The sequence below is a fragment of the Cheilinus undulatus genome, linkage group 18, assembly GCF_018320785.1.
Source record: "Cheilinus undulatus linkage group 18, ASM1832078v1, whole genome shotgun sequence".
Taxonomy (NCBI): domain Eukaryota; kingdom Metazoa; phylum Chordata; class Actinopteri; order Labriformes; family Labridae; genus Cheilinus; species Cheilinus undulatus.
In genome coordinates, this window is record NC_054882.1 from 34,731,152 (window position 1) to 34,744,330 (window position 13,179).

Here is a 13,179-nt window from a genome sequence, read left to right on the forward strand (position 1 = left end):
GCCAGGAAAGGGTTGAAAAATTTTTCTAATGGTGTAAAACCAAAACTCAGTCATATGTGGATCTCAGTGTTTTCACATGTTTACAGCAACCATATTCCAACATATCTAGTGTGTTAAGACACACATTTTGGATTTCACTTAACAGGGTCATTAACCAAAAGTGTAACAACAGTTGGATGAAAGAAAAAGCAGGACAGAATTGCAGTCATGCCATCCTCTTTGGATCTAATAGGAACATAAAGCGGAGTACCATCAGCGTAACAGTGGTAATGAATGCCGTAATTACTGATGGCTGGCCAAGTGGAGAAAGTAAACAGAAAATAGAAAGGAGCCTAAAAGGAGCCATGGAGAACCACTAAGGTGAGTGGGACACTTGATGAAGAAGAGCCACTAAACTGTACAAAGATGGATCTATTAGAAATACTACTAATAAACCAAACTGATGCTATATTGCGAGGTGATGATGATCTTATGGTCCACTGTGTCAAAAGCTGAACCAAGATCAAGCAGAATTTAAATGGAATAAAAACCTGCTTTTGCAATTGGCAGTAAGTCATTAGTGACTTTGAACAGAGCAGTCCCTACCAACCTGATTAAAACTGTCAAAGATCAGGTTCACATTTGTAAAGACACATGTTGCTAGATTGTAAAAATAAGGGCAAATGCCAATACCAGTATTTCAAATATCAATTTAGCCCAGTGGTTCTCAACTAGCTAGGCATAAAGACCCCACATCCTCCTCCTCATGTGAAATCACAACCAAAATTCTTCATAATGCTCAACCACTCAACAGTTTGGACCATGATGGGGGCATAAGAGGCGGGACAAAAGAAGTATGTTTAAAAGCAAATCATTACAGAAGTACAAGCATGCATAGATTTAATTTTACTTCCTTTTTCTTCCCAAGATGGCATGGAAATTTGTCAATTTCTAGAGTACTTCCAAATTATCTTGGGAAAAACAGCTTTGTTATGCAGGAGAAGGAGATAAATAAGCTGAAATATTGACAAAAATATCAATATTTACTTGCCATAACAAGAAAATCTAAAAAATGAATAGATATTCTGACTGACCAGAGTATTACGTATTTTTCAGCCGGGGACAACTCACTGAGCTGCAATAAACACAATGATGACTTGTGTTGCTATTGCAATGACGACTTGGACTAAACTTTAAATAGAACAAAGAGGTAGAAAAGATGAATATTTTCATATAAATTCATTCTTGAAACATATTCAGTGACCATGAGATTTGTGATCTGATGCTGGAATTAGTTGGTTAATTGCAGCTTTAATCCCTTTAATCATGCTTCAAGCAGATGTGGTATGAGAGGAGTACAACACACAGTAAAGAGTGAGAGCTGGACAAATGCCCTAAAACAGGCTAAATCCCACTGGAGAGTGTATGTGTTTGGGTGTTTAGGTGTGTGTGTGATACAGGAGGATGGATGATAAATGCCTGCCAGTATGGACACGTGTATGCCTGTCAGTTTAACCTCTTTGTGGACACATTTGTCAAACTGTTGGAGTGTGTGCTCTCTATGGTGAATGTGTTAGTATGTGTGTATGTGTAATTGTGTCAAACATTAACACAAATGTATAGTTTGCAGACTGGTGTGAATAAAGCCCTTCATGGATTTGTGTTTATGTCGAATTAAACAGGTTTATTTTGAGTGTTAGGGGGCGTCTGTTAGTGTGTGTGTATGTGAGTATGCGTGTTTGATGGGGCCATCAGCTGATCAGGGAGACGGATGGTGTCGGACCAGGCGCTGATAATCCAATCAGGAGCCTGCAGCGATGTGATAGGCTAAGAAGCAGGAAGTATGATCTGATTAAAAGGACATTATGGCCATGTGCAGAGCGCCCAGTGCCTGGAGGTTGACAGGTGTGCACACACTAAATGAAACGCACATACACACGTAGAGACAATAAACCTGTCTGCCTAGACACTGATAGGAGCCCACAACACGCACACACACACAGACGTGATTGCTACTAAACATCATTGGTGCGCTTGAAACATCAACAGACTGGTGTGTGTGCAGCGACCTCTGCTCATTTGCAGTGTCATTCCGGGCAACAGAAAAAAGGAGGAAGAGACAGAGATAGATCAGAGGTTTTTATCTCACTGGCCATCTCCAGCTATTAAGTATGTGTGCAGTAATTTACCATTCTGTCTCCTCTAACTTACATAAAGTTCAGGACAAGGAAACATGGGCTAGAGAGGCAGGGTTCCCATAAAAAGTAGGGATTTTTTTCATTCAACTGTTAAAAATTCAGATAACCAGTTTAAAAAGAACATTAGCAAGGATTTATATCTGTTTTGGACATTCAGATACCAAGTAATCCTTAATGCTTTGTGTAGACACTCCTCAGTCTATTCTGGAAACAATTTGATATCCAACAGTTCAGACTGCACACAGGGGTGGATTGGGTCTGGCACACATTAAAAACCATCCTGTCAAACAAAATGATCTGTGGTATTCTGCAAGTAAACAACAGTACGGCTTTATTTATGTTCATCCAGCTTTGGTCAGAATGATGGGAATTAGGTCTCAGCTCAGTAATATCTTTTAGATCCCACATGGCTCCTCTCTGGTACAAATCTGCCTTTTATCTTTAAAACAAAAACAAAAATTGAAAAAAAAGAAACCACATCTCAAATTGGGACTGGCTCCCATCATTCACAAAAAATTCCAGCCATTAGAACCCGCTCGTCCTAAAATGAAACATAAGAACTCCCTCGTAATTCATCATCTTGAATTGTCATTTCAAGATTTATTTGTCGAATGTTATACCAATGCTTCCTCTGTAAGCATGTTTATGACGACATGATGGAGAAAAGCTGTTAAAGAGGCACTACTACCTCTTAGTTTGTGGCTAGTTTGCCTCATTATTTTGTACTGCCTCCCTGCACAGCATGTTTGAATACCAAGCTACGGTAAGAGAGCCACAGAAATAACTTAGACTGTTGTCCTCAAAATGAAGGCAACTGATTACTGATATCAGGCCGTCACAGAGGATGTACTGTCAAAGCATCACATGGATGCAAGTACTCATTTGCTGTGACTTTGTATCTGAATGCCCATGTTTTAGATAGTGATGATGTACCTTTGGTAAAAATAGAACAACAAATACAAAAACATTGGCCAGGAAATCCATGGACAAAAAAGGCATATAGCAAACTTTTCTCATTATTCTTGATTTTCTTGATTTCATAACCGTAGAAAGCCTAAACCACAATTAAAGTCAGAACATGTTTACTTGCCCAATAGTAAGGCCTTCTTTTGTAGGATTCAACAAAAATGTGGATATAGTTCTAGAAAATCTGTATTTTCCTAAACCGTTAGCTTTCCACAGCAGCTAAGGCAGATGGAAAAATTAAAAATAAATTGGTGTGTTATCAGGGACACAGTTTTGGCCTCTTATTTTTCAAGTATCCTGTCTTAGGGAAAAAATTGCTAGAAAAAAATCTACATTTTTTAAATTCATAATAATCCATGTAGTTACTGTTGAAGAAAACACATCCTATTATGAAAAACTAAAATATATTAATTATAATCAAGATAACATTTATTAGCCAGATACTAAAAAGACAATAATGTTATTTTTTTTTCTCCAGGAAAACTTTTACTAAGTAAAAGGTTAGAAGTGAATTTATATTATAAATGTTAATTCCTCTCCCTCTTCTTCCTACTACAATTGCAGCTGATACAATACAATACAATACAACACAAGAACTTTATTCATCCCTGAAGGGAAATTCACTGATATCAATTTTATTGTTACCACTATTATTATTATTATTAACATGGTGAAATTATTTTTATAATCTTGTTGGATGGTTTATTCATCTATACATGTAAGGTATTTGCACTTTGTGTATTTCTTTGTTTAATTTTGTCCAATTTCGTCTAATTTTTTAAATCTTAAATCCCTATTTTTTTGTCTTTAATTCCATTATTATACATTTTTTTAATTATAACTATTATTGTTATTATTATTATGATTATCCCCTGCATAAAATGCCTCATATTAATGACCATAACACTCTAATTTCACAACAGCTATCCTTCTGAAATTCTCTGATATAGGCCTCCAATAGTCTGTATTTCTTGTCTCAACTATGTGTCCCTTGTATTGTTCTTTCTTATGTTTTATTTTTGTATTATTGTTTTTATACATTTTAATTAGTAGATTTCAATATTATTAATATACATTGATATATTTATACATTTTTTTTATTTATTTATTTTTTCCTCCCCCTCTTCATCTCTCACAGTCCCTCATGCACGACTTAAACATCAGTCATCTGTCTTGTTATTTCTCAGCTATAAGAAAAAAAAAAAAAAGAAGTGAATGGTACCTTCTTGGTGAGGTTGTGGTCCTGGTCGTGGGGCATGCGTGTGGAGACATGGTAGATGACCTCTGTGGTGGAGGTGGCGTAGTAAGGTGTAGTCTGGCCTGTACTGCGATTCCTCTGAAGACCTCCCATGAAGCCACAGTGGGTGGTGAGGTCCACCTAGAAGGGATAAAATACATCACCTGAATTACTTGCCCTTTTAGGCACAGCATGTAAATGCCGCTGCTAGAGGTCTTTAAATCGATATAATCACAAAAGATGATGAGGAGCATTGCTCAGCTCTGTATAACTACATCGTTTACTTCTTGTTCTGAACTGACAAACTCAATAGAAACTGCACTTCATTAGGTGTATTGACTAGATAGCGAATCTTTGTTTTGTTTCATAGGTGATTTTCATGCAAACAGGGAGAAAAGCTGTTAAAACTGGCTCCCTTGTGTGTGCTGCAAGCTACTCACAAAGCACTGTGGCATAACTAGCTGCATTAATTATTAATATCTGAGGAAATTTAAGTACTCAACAAAAATTATACAGAATATCAGCTTCCTTTTGAGTCTTTAATAAACAAATAAAGATAAAATCTGCCCTATTGAGAAGGAAAAGAGTGGTCTTAGCATTTAGATCCAAGAAAATGTTAGCATTTTTATACATCTGCTGTTGATTTATTTTGGTTTCTAAATAGTTAATAAGTACTACTAGTTTTGGAAATTGCCAGCTTGGGGCTATAACGGCTAAACGGCCAAGCAAAATAATAAGGTCATTAGCAACTCGTGCATTCTGCAGGGCAAAAACTATGGGCAGTGTACAGTTGTGCCAGATTAAAAAAAATTAAATACTAGATTTCTTTAACAATTAAAAGAATGACCTTGTGCTTTCTGGTTTTGAACCAGTTTACACCATTCTCAGTATTTTTTGCAAGCCTCTTGTGTTAAGCTCCTCTCTATATCATCACACATATACTAATAATATATATTATTATTAATTTAATATTTTCTTACCTCCCAACCAAGTCCAGAGACAAAGTCTTCATAAGCTTGGCTGCCTGCTGTGTTGGTTAAAATGGAGTGTTTGTCCTCTTGGCCCTCAGCCACATAAAATACTGCGATCTTATGAGTTTCACGGCTGGGAAAAAAAAAAACGTGACACAAATTAGCACCAATGTTACAGTTGGAACAAAATGAGAGGCAAAAGAAATAATGCTGAAAAAGTAAAAAATTTAAAACCCAGAATGAAAAGAGAAAGAAAATAAGAAACAAGATTTTTGATGCATGTTTTCTCACCACTGCCGTGAATCCAGGTTCTTCAGCTCTCTAAGTAACTTCTCATTCTTCCTCAGCAAATGAAAGTTGCTCCTGTAAAAATGGACAAATGAGCAGGTTTGAAATCACATTGGGAGCAGTTTTGTGATGTCACAGGGACCTTTAACCACCAAGGTCTTATTAGTTTTGCCTCTCTCTTCAGCTGCTCCTGGGAAATCTCAAATGCAAAGTTTTCAGTCTTCTTATCTCATTCTTTACTTTGAAATGCCCAGCATTATAAATATTAAACCTTTCCCTTTAGAAGTCATGGATTTACTTGTTATGAATGTTGCATTCAAACCTGCATACATGCAGTATGACAACTAAATATTTGAAGAAGAAAACCAAAATTCCCGTTTTTTAAATCCTAACGTTGTCCCCATGAGTCAGTCAACGATGTTCTTTTTAACACATAGAGAAAGCTTAAACCTGAGATATGCTTGCTATCAACTACCCAGGAATGAATGTATGATGGTTCCTATGTTTCTGCTATTTTGGTTTGGTGTTTTGGCTGTGAATCCTCAAAGAATAAGGTGTCAGATATGGGAGATGCAGTATGCACATGTGCGAGAAAAAACTAGCAAAGCAAGTCTATAATCACTGACATCTGTACAATGTTGTTGCCACCACACAGAGACAAACACATCTGTCAAACTACTTGGGACAATGTCTGTTTTAGAAGCCCATGTTTGATTACCTGAAGAAAAAAATGGATATACCTTGCATATATTAGTTCAACAATTGACCTTGTAAACTAGTGGCTTTCAGATGAGTTTATATGTGACTGCATTTGTACAGCTGTTTTCATCAAATACAATCTGATGAAGATTTTGATGACATAATGACAACTAAAAGGTCATTCAGAAGAACTTTTCTGTTTTCAAAACCTGCTGTAATGACAACATCAATGAACATATTCAGCTGAAGGTGAGCAGTTAACAGGGTCGCTAAGTAAAGCAAAACAATGGGGCCATTACTATGTGCATGAAGGACAATTTTGGGGGAAATGGGGTGCTGACAGCGTGTGTCTGACACTCGCCATGAGCCAGCTAAGCTGATTTGTTGCTATTATTGCATACAGGCAGGTTTACTTACAAGAACACACACAATGCAGTTGGACACCTACAAGACTGCAAGGTGAGTATGTCTCTAGCCTTAAAAGCACACATTTGTAGGAAATGTCTGAACATGTCAGAGGATAAACATTGTATTCTCATTTTAAAGAGTGTTAAAGCTGGCCACTACTCAGGGTTGTGAGATCTTTATATATACAGAGATAAAGGCACAAACCATCTGGGAGTCTATTCTAAAAGGTGGTCACTGTGTTACACTGTTGGGCAAAGACAGAAATCAGGCTCTGTTTCCTTTTACACTTCCACAAACCAGGGCAGTCGCTATGTGAAGCAGACGTACTGGTAAAAGTCAGATTATTGTTACTCAAAATAAAAAATATATATGTCAAAATGTGTGCGAATGTGATATAGATCATTGTGAATTATTGGAAGAGTGCTTTGAATAAGCTTTTTTTAACAATATATCTTACTAACCACAGCTAGTTTCAGAAAAAGGACAAAACACAATATTTTTTTAATCATCACAAAAGCCTTTTATACCAACTACCAAGTCCACAGACTGTTCTAAATGCCCCAGCGACCAGCCACCGACCTCAACACTGCTGATTTAAAACCACGACTTGAGCAGTGAGGCTTGGAGTGGACAGATAATGACGCGTCATTCTTTTCACTCTTTGAGAGAGGGAGAAAAGAGTGAAAGAGCAGGAGATAAAGAGAGGGAGAGAGACAGCAATTTGCTCTTTATTAAACTGATACTTGGTAATGGCCTCATTCTCTGCTCTCAAAGACTCCATTTACACCCTGGATTATAGGAAAAAAAGCATAAAAGGGGACACACAGATGCACACAGGTGACTGTCAGTATCTGAGTGTCTGTAATGTCCCATATGAATACCTGGAGGGACATAAAGGGAACCTCTCATTTGTCTATCATTTGTTCCTAACATCTAAGAATCTTTAGCCTTATTTTTCTCATTCTCCTCATATACATTTGCTTATTTTGGTTCATTTTTACTTTTTTGTTTTTTTGTTCTCACTCATGTGGCTCATTCATCATGTTTTTCTGATTTGCCACTTCTCCAGCCATCATTCTTTTCTTCAACTACTGCCTTTTATTCTAACTCCAAATGGGTTGAGCTTGATCAATAGAGTACTATACTCATTATCACACTCTTCTCTGCACACACGCACACACACACACACACATAAGTACACATATGCTCGTGCTCACAGTGTGTTAAGAAGTCTATTGTGCAGGCTGAATGCAGACGGTGTAATTCCCTGGATAAAGTATAAAGAGTGATGAGTGTCCATTAGCCGGCCAGACGCATTTAAAGCAATACCTTGACATTGTGTATTTTACCCAGCGTCAGTGAGAAGATGAAATGCCGTGCCATTTGAATGAAAACTGTAGAGTCTAATTAGCAGAAAACATTCTCCAAATTAGAAATTTGGAACCATTTGCATTTGATAGGCAATTGGTTTGTTCTAGGGGAGAAAAAATATAAAAAGTGCTCCCACAGATTCCCTATGAGACCTTAAAAAAACATGAAACTTGATGTACTATGGTTCAATACTAAATACTTTATATTTTTGATTTAACCAACCTCAATCTCCAAAAGTTATGAACTAATGTATAAACACATCCTTTTCTGTTAACAGCATTTTTATTGTAGAAACAAGAAGAAACAAAATTCAGGCCTAGCAAGCAAGGCAGAAGCCTGTTTTGTAGTTTTTGGAGGGAAATTTCAGACAATGGGTCATAAAACTGAGAGACTTATCATCCCACAATCCTCTGCAGCATCTACAGAGAAGACACATTCTCCTCACTGATAGGAGGAGACTCTGCAGGGGTTCCACGAGCAACCTGGTTGGGTACAAAGAGTTTTCTTTCTTTCCTTCGACGCCACCCAAAAAGACTTTATCAACAAGACTTTTAACTTGCTTGAACTGGGGAAGGAACAGTGATGGACCAACCTCTGCTCACTTCTGGACCTAGTTGGACCGCCACTGTGTTTGGTGTGGTGAAGTTATTACACTGAGTTTGTGGCTGCAAGCTAAAATTTCTCTTTACCATATGGACATTTTTATACTGTGTGATTTCCGTCCGATTCAGCCCCAACTTTTGAGTCACATGACTCACTTTGAAGTCGGGCCAGATATGACTGAAAACACACTCAGTGTGTGAGACTTTTTAAAAAGGAAACTCCAAGGGTTTCTGTCACAGTCTGTCCTGATTTCACTCATACAGCGTGAGCACTCATGTCAGGCTAGACCATCGGACCGTTAGTGTGAGCACATAAATTGAGTGCAATGATTGTGCATTGTAAGCGATTCAGATGCACAGTATGAGTTCACATTCTGCCACAACTGTCCTATGGTCAGGTTAAAATCGCACAGTGTATGCCCGGGTTTACACATTCACAAACACAAACAATTGCCATTATGTTTGCTTTGTACATAGTGGGTTTGTTGCAGTTTAGTTTCCTGATATTTTTTTGTTGATTTAGTGTAACTGATTCTGGTTGATGCTGCTTTGTTGAATAAATAATGATATAGATTCAAAGAGAAGCTGTCTGTGATTGTTGAGTATATACACTGTAATAATCTGCTTGCTGAGAAAGTCAGTGCTCAATCTCCCATCTTCAATTTCTTTACCTGCAAATATGTATTTAAAATAATTTTTAAATCTTAAAGGTCACATATTTTACCCCTTCAAGACAATTTTGTATTGGTCTCAGAGGTACCAAAAACATGCCTGTAAAGTTTGTTGTTGAAAAAACACTCCATTATTGGATTTTGCACGTCTAAAAACCCCTCTGTTTCAGCCCTGCTCAGAACGAGCTGTTTCTATGTCTGTGGTTTTAAATGTCAATGAGCTGCCTGACTCCGCCCCGACCACGCCCCTCTCAGGAACTGAATGTGGCTTAATGGATGTGGAGGGTGGAACGAATTGTTAGAAAAGGCTAAAAAAAGTCTAATTTGCATAATGTGTGACCTTTAATTCTGAGACTGAATTTTGATCCTTTCTGGTTGCTCCTGTCTTCAGGGTGGTGCCCCATTATTTATTAATCTAGATAAATAGTTTTGTTTATTTATATACATAACATAACTATTATTAAAATAATTTAATAGTAGCCAAAACCTAGCCAACTCCTACCTTTTTCGAGTGTGCCAGAGCCAAGGAAGTGTACTAAGCTTGAACATGGCACAAATTTCTTCCATCAGTGAAAATACTGGACTCTGGGGTTGAAACATGCTTGGGCATAGTATAGATTACTTTGTGTGAGTGCACCTTAAATAAGTTTGGTAAATGGCTGGACCTGTGAGCAAAGTTTGGATAATTTAAAAGTGGAAGGCATGTTTTCTTGATAGAAAAAAAAAAAAAACATAAGAAAAACACTGGAATGAACAAGTAGAGCTGTCAGGTGCTACTAATGTTTTTAGTAGATGTATGCCCTGGTCTCACCTCTTCTCCCAGGAGTTGAGTCCCAGTATGTTGATCAGTAGTCTGCAGTAGTAGAAGGCCGACTGTGGTGTCTGAGTCTCAGGTTCTGTCTGCTGCACTGCCCTCATGTTCAACTCCTCACCTCTCTGAAACATTCAACAAACAGCTTGCATGCATAAAAGGAAAGGAGCAAAATAAACTTAAAAATGTTGAAAGCACACACAAACTAATTTTTATTCTGACAAACAAGGCAAAACTTGAGACCTAATATTTAGAATAAGTGTACTTTGTTTTCGTTATCCCTAAGACGGATTGAACAATCACAAACAAACAATAATTCTTACTCAGTTTTTAAGGAAAAACATTGTTGACTGGCAGTAAATAAAGCAAATCTCCTCTATATTTTACACAAACATTAAAAAAGTGCTGAAGTGAAAGAAGCTGTAATTTATCTCCTCATAGGCATTTACTACAGTGGTTAATGCTACACTTTTCCAGCAGCTTCTCGAATTTCTACATCTTTCGGACATACTGGAAGTAACTATTTCAGACACTGAAAGGTTACATTAACCCACTAATTCCACATACTCTGTGTTTGTAGTGTTATATGTGCACTGCTGGTTTTGCATTTCTGATACCACAAGATCATGGGCAAACCAGAATTTAACTCAGGAATTGCGAGGTCACATGGTAACAACCCCAATATGACAGTTGTATGTTAACAGCAGATTACTCTGCTTTTCTGAGCTGATTTGCTGTTCACGTCCATATCATTCCATGTGTTTTTTTCTTCTATCACGGGTGAGTACATTAGGAAGTTAAAAGGTTTGATTTCTCGAAAACGTGTTGTGTCATTAAAAGTCCCGTGGTTTTCAAACTCAAAAATTAACTTTTCTTCATCCATGGCATTGTGTACCTCTTTGACCTGATTTACTAAAGAGGGGACATAATGTTCACAAAGTGATGAGATTTACGAATAAGAGTTCCTGCATTGTGCTGTATTTTGAAGTTGGCCAGATGCTTTACACATTCTTGTTCTTCTCTGGGTTGATCTGCTCTACATGGATCAACACGTTTTGGCAGCGGCCTCTGCTGAAAATAGACTCATCAGGAAACTCCAGCAGACAGAATGGCACTTCTGGCATGGACCAGAATCAGACCAGAGTGTGTGCTTTGGAAATGAAGAGCCTCACTAGAAAGGGTGCGATTTGCTTCAGAGTTTGCTTCATGTGTGGATCAACGTGCAGGCGGTGTATGTGTAATTTAAGGGTCATTCTGCTAATATGAATAATGGTGCTACGTACATGAAGAACAAACTCTCTTTCAGCTGCGCTCTGCTTTAGGATGGCATTGATCACGTCGTTCTCTTGCTTCTCTGAAACACATACTGGAGGAGGTGCCGGAATGTTGAGTGGCATCCCTAAAAGCACAAATGAGAGGACAAAGTTAGCTCTAAACTGAATCTGACTCTTTCAATGTGTTGGCACAATTTTTTGATTTATTCTCTTTAGAACCTCAAGGGCAGAGCTGGACTGACATGCAGGGCCCCTGGTTTTCTTTTCTTGTAGAAACAGATGTTATGTCTTCCAAAAACAAAGAAATTTTTGCTTTATTGTGACTGTGTTAGTTTCTCCATTCCCATTCTTGTAATCTTATGTGAATTGATTGTGGTGGGTTATACAAGGACAACATCAAAATATGGGGGTTGAAGTAGGAGAGAATTACTCCCATGATACCCTTGACACCATCTTTTGTTACCTTTTTGATTGAGAGCCCCCTGGTGGAGGAAGTTGTGTGATGAACAGAGGTTTAAGTAAGTGCTTAGTCCAAAAATATAACATTTATGTATTTAGCCTGTGTGCTCATGTGTGTATTTTTGTACCTGCCCTCTGCAGACACTCAGGACTGGAGTATCCCAGGTACTGTAGCATCTCATCCAGAGCATCATCTCCATCCGTCAGTGTGTCCCATGCTGGCACTGCCTCCCGACAAACCCGTTTAGCCAATGGTGGAGCAAGAATCTGTTCAAAGCCTGACTCCCCTCGATCCTCCTCCCCATCCATCCCCTGCTCATTGTTCTCCTCCTGCTGCTCCTCTTCCTCTTCACCTCCTCTTTGATCTGCTTTCCTCTCCTCACTGACATTCCTTTCCTCTTCTTCATCCTCTCCCTCTTGCCTTTCACTCTCCATCCCTGTTTCTCTTTCTTCTACCTCCCTCTCCTCCGGCCTCTCCTCCTCGCTGTCCTCTCTCTTCACTTCGATCTTTTTTGGTGGACCTCCTGGTGGACTGCGTAAATGAAGATTTGCAGTGTGAGGCGATTGTGTGTGTGATAAGAATGTGTGTGTTGGACTGTTGGGGGAACATGGTGGAGGTCCATAAAGAACAGCAGAATCCCATGAGTGTTTGCCAGCAACATCTCTGATGATGACACGGACACAGGCAGGAGCAGAAGACAAACCAGCTGTCATTCCACCTCCTGGTACGCCAGACTCTGATCGGATCTAAGACAAACACAAACACAAACGTCAATAGTAAACAACTTAAATTCTTAAGAATTCTTTCGAAACTGCAGCAGCCTGCAAGGGATTTATTTTAATGCTTTCAAAATGTGGAACACACTTGTACAAAAATGTATTTTAATCACTTTAAAATCTTTTTATGTTTTTTTCCTGCACTGGCAATTGTCAACCTTAAGTGGGTTACTCCACTCTGAAGAGAACTTAACTGGAACTCCTGAAAAGAGCAGATGTTGTCACATGATCCAGGGATCGCTGGACTTAATATCGAGTCCTTTCCTACATGCATTTCTTATTTCTGTTCAACATAGACAATGCACTCTCAGTACACACTGGTGCAACACTGCAGCACTGATAGCCAAGATCATAAAATACATTTATTTGACTCCCAAACCAAGGCACTCTTGAGAACTGCTTGTCATCAGTATGGAATTAATAATTGTTTTTGAAATGCAAAATAAATTCATGATAAACCTGGACAAA

General features: G+C 38.3%; 1 protein-coding gene across 7 annotated transcripts in view; it reads right to left on the minus strand.

Moving 5' to 3' along the window:
* ralgapa1 (Ral GTPase activating protein catalytic subunit alpha 1) overlaps positions 1-13,179 on the minus strand; it is a 116,591-nt gene that overhangs the window by 50,031 nt on the left and 53,381 nt on the right. For all 7 annotated transcript variants that reach the window (XM_041812610.1, XM_041812613.1, XM_041812609.1 and 4 more), the window contains 6 exons: positions 12,063-12,681; positions 11,485-11,600; positions 10,202-10,326; positions 5,643-5,714; positions 5,361-5,484; positions 4,366-4,521 (listed from right to left, as the gene is read on the minus strand). In XM_041812610.1, coding sequence (XP_041668544.1) covers positions 4,366-4,521; positions 5,361-5,484; positions 5,643-5,714; positions 10,202-10,326; positions 11,485-11,600; positions 12,063-12,681 — 1,212 coding nt within the window. The remainder of the gene's footprint in view (positions 1-4,365; positions 4,522-5,360; positions 5,485-5,642; positions 5,715-10,201; positions 10,327-11,484; positions 11,601-12,062; positions 12,682-13,179) is intronic.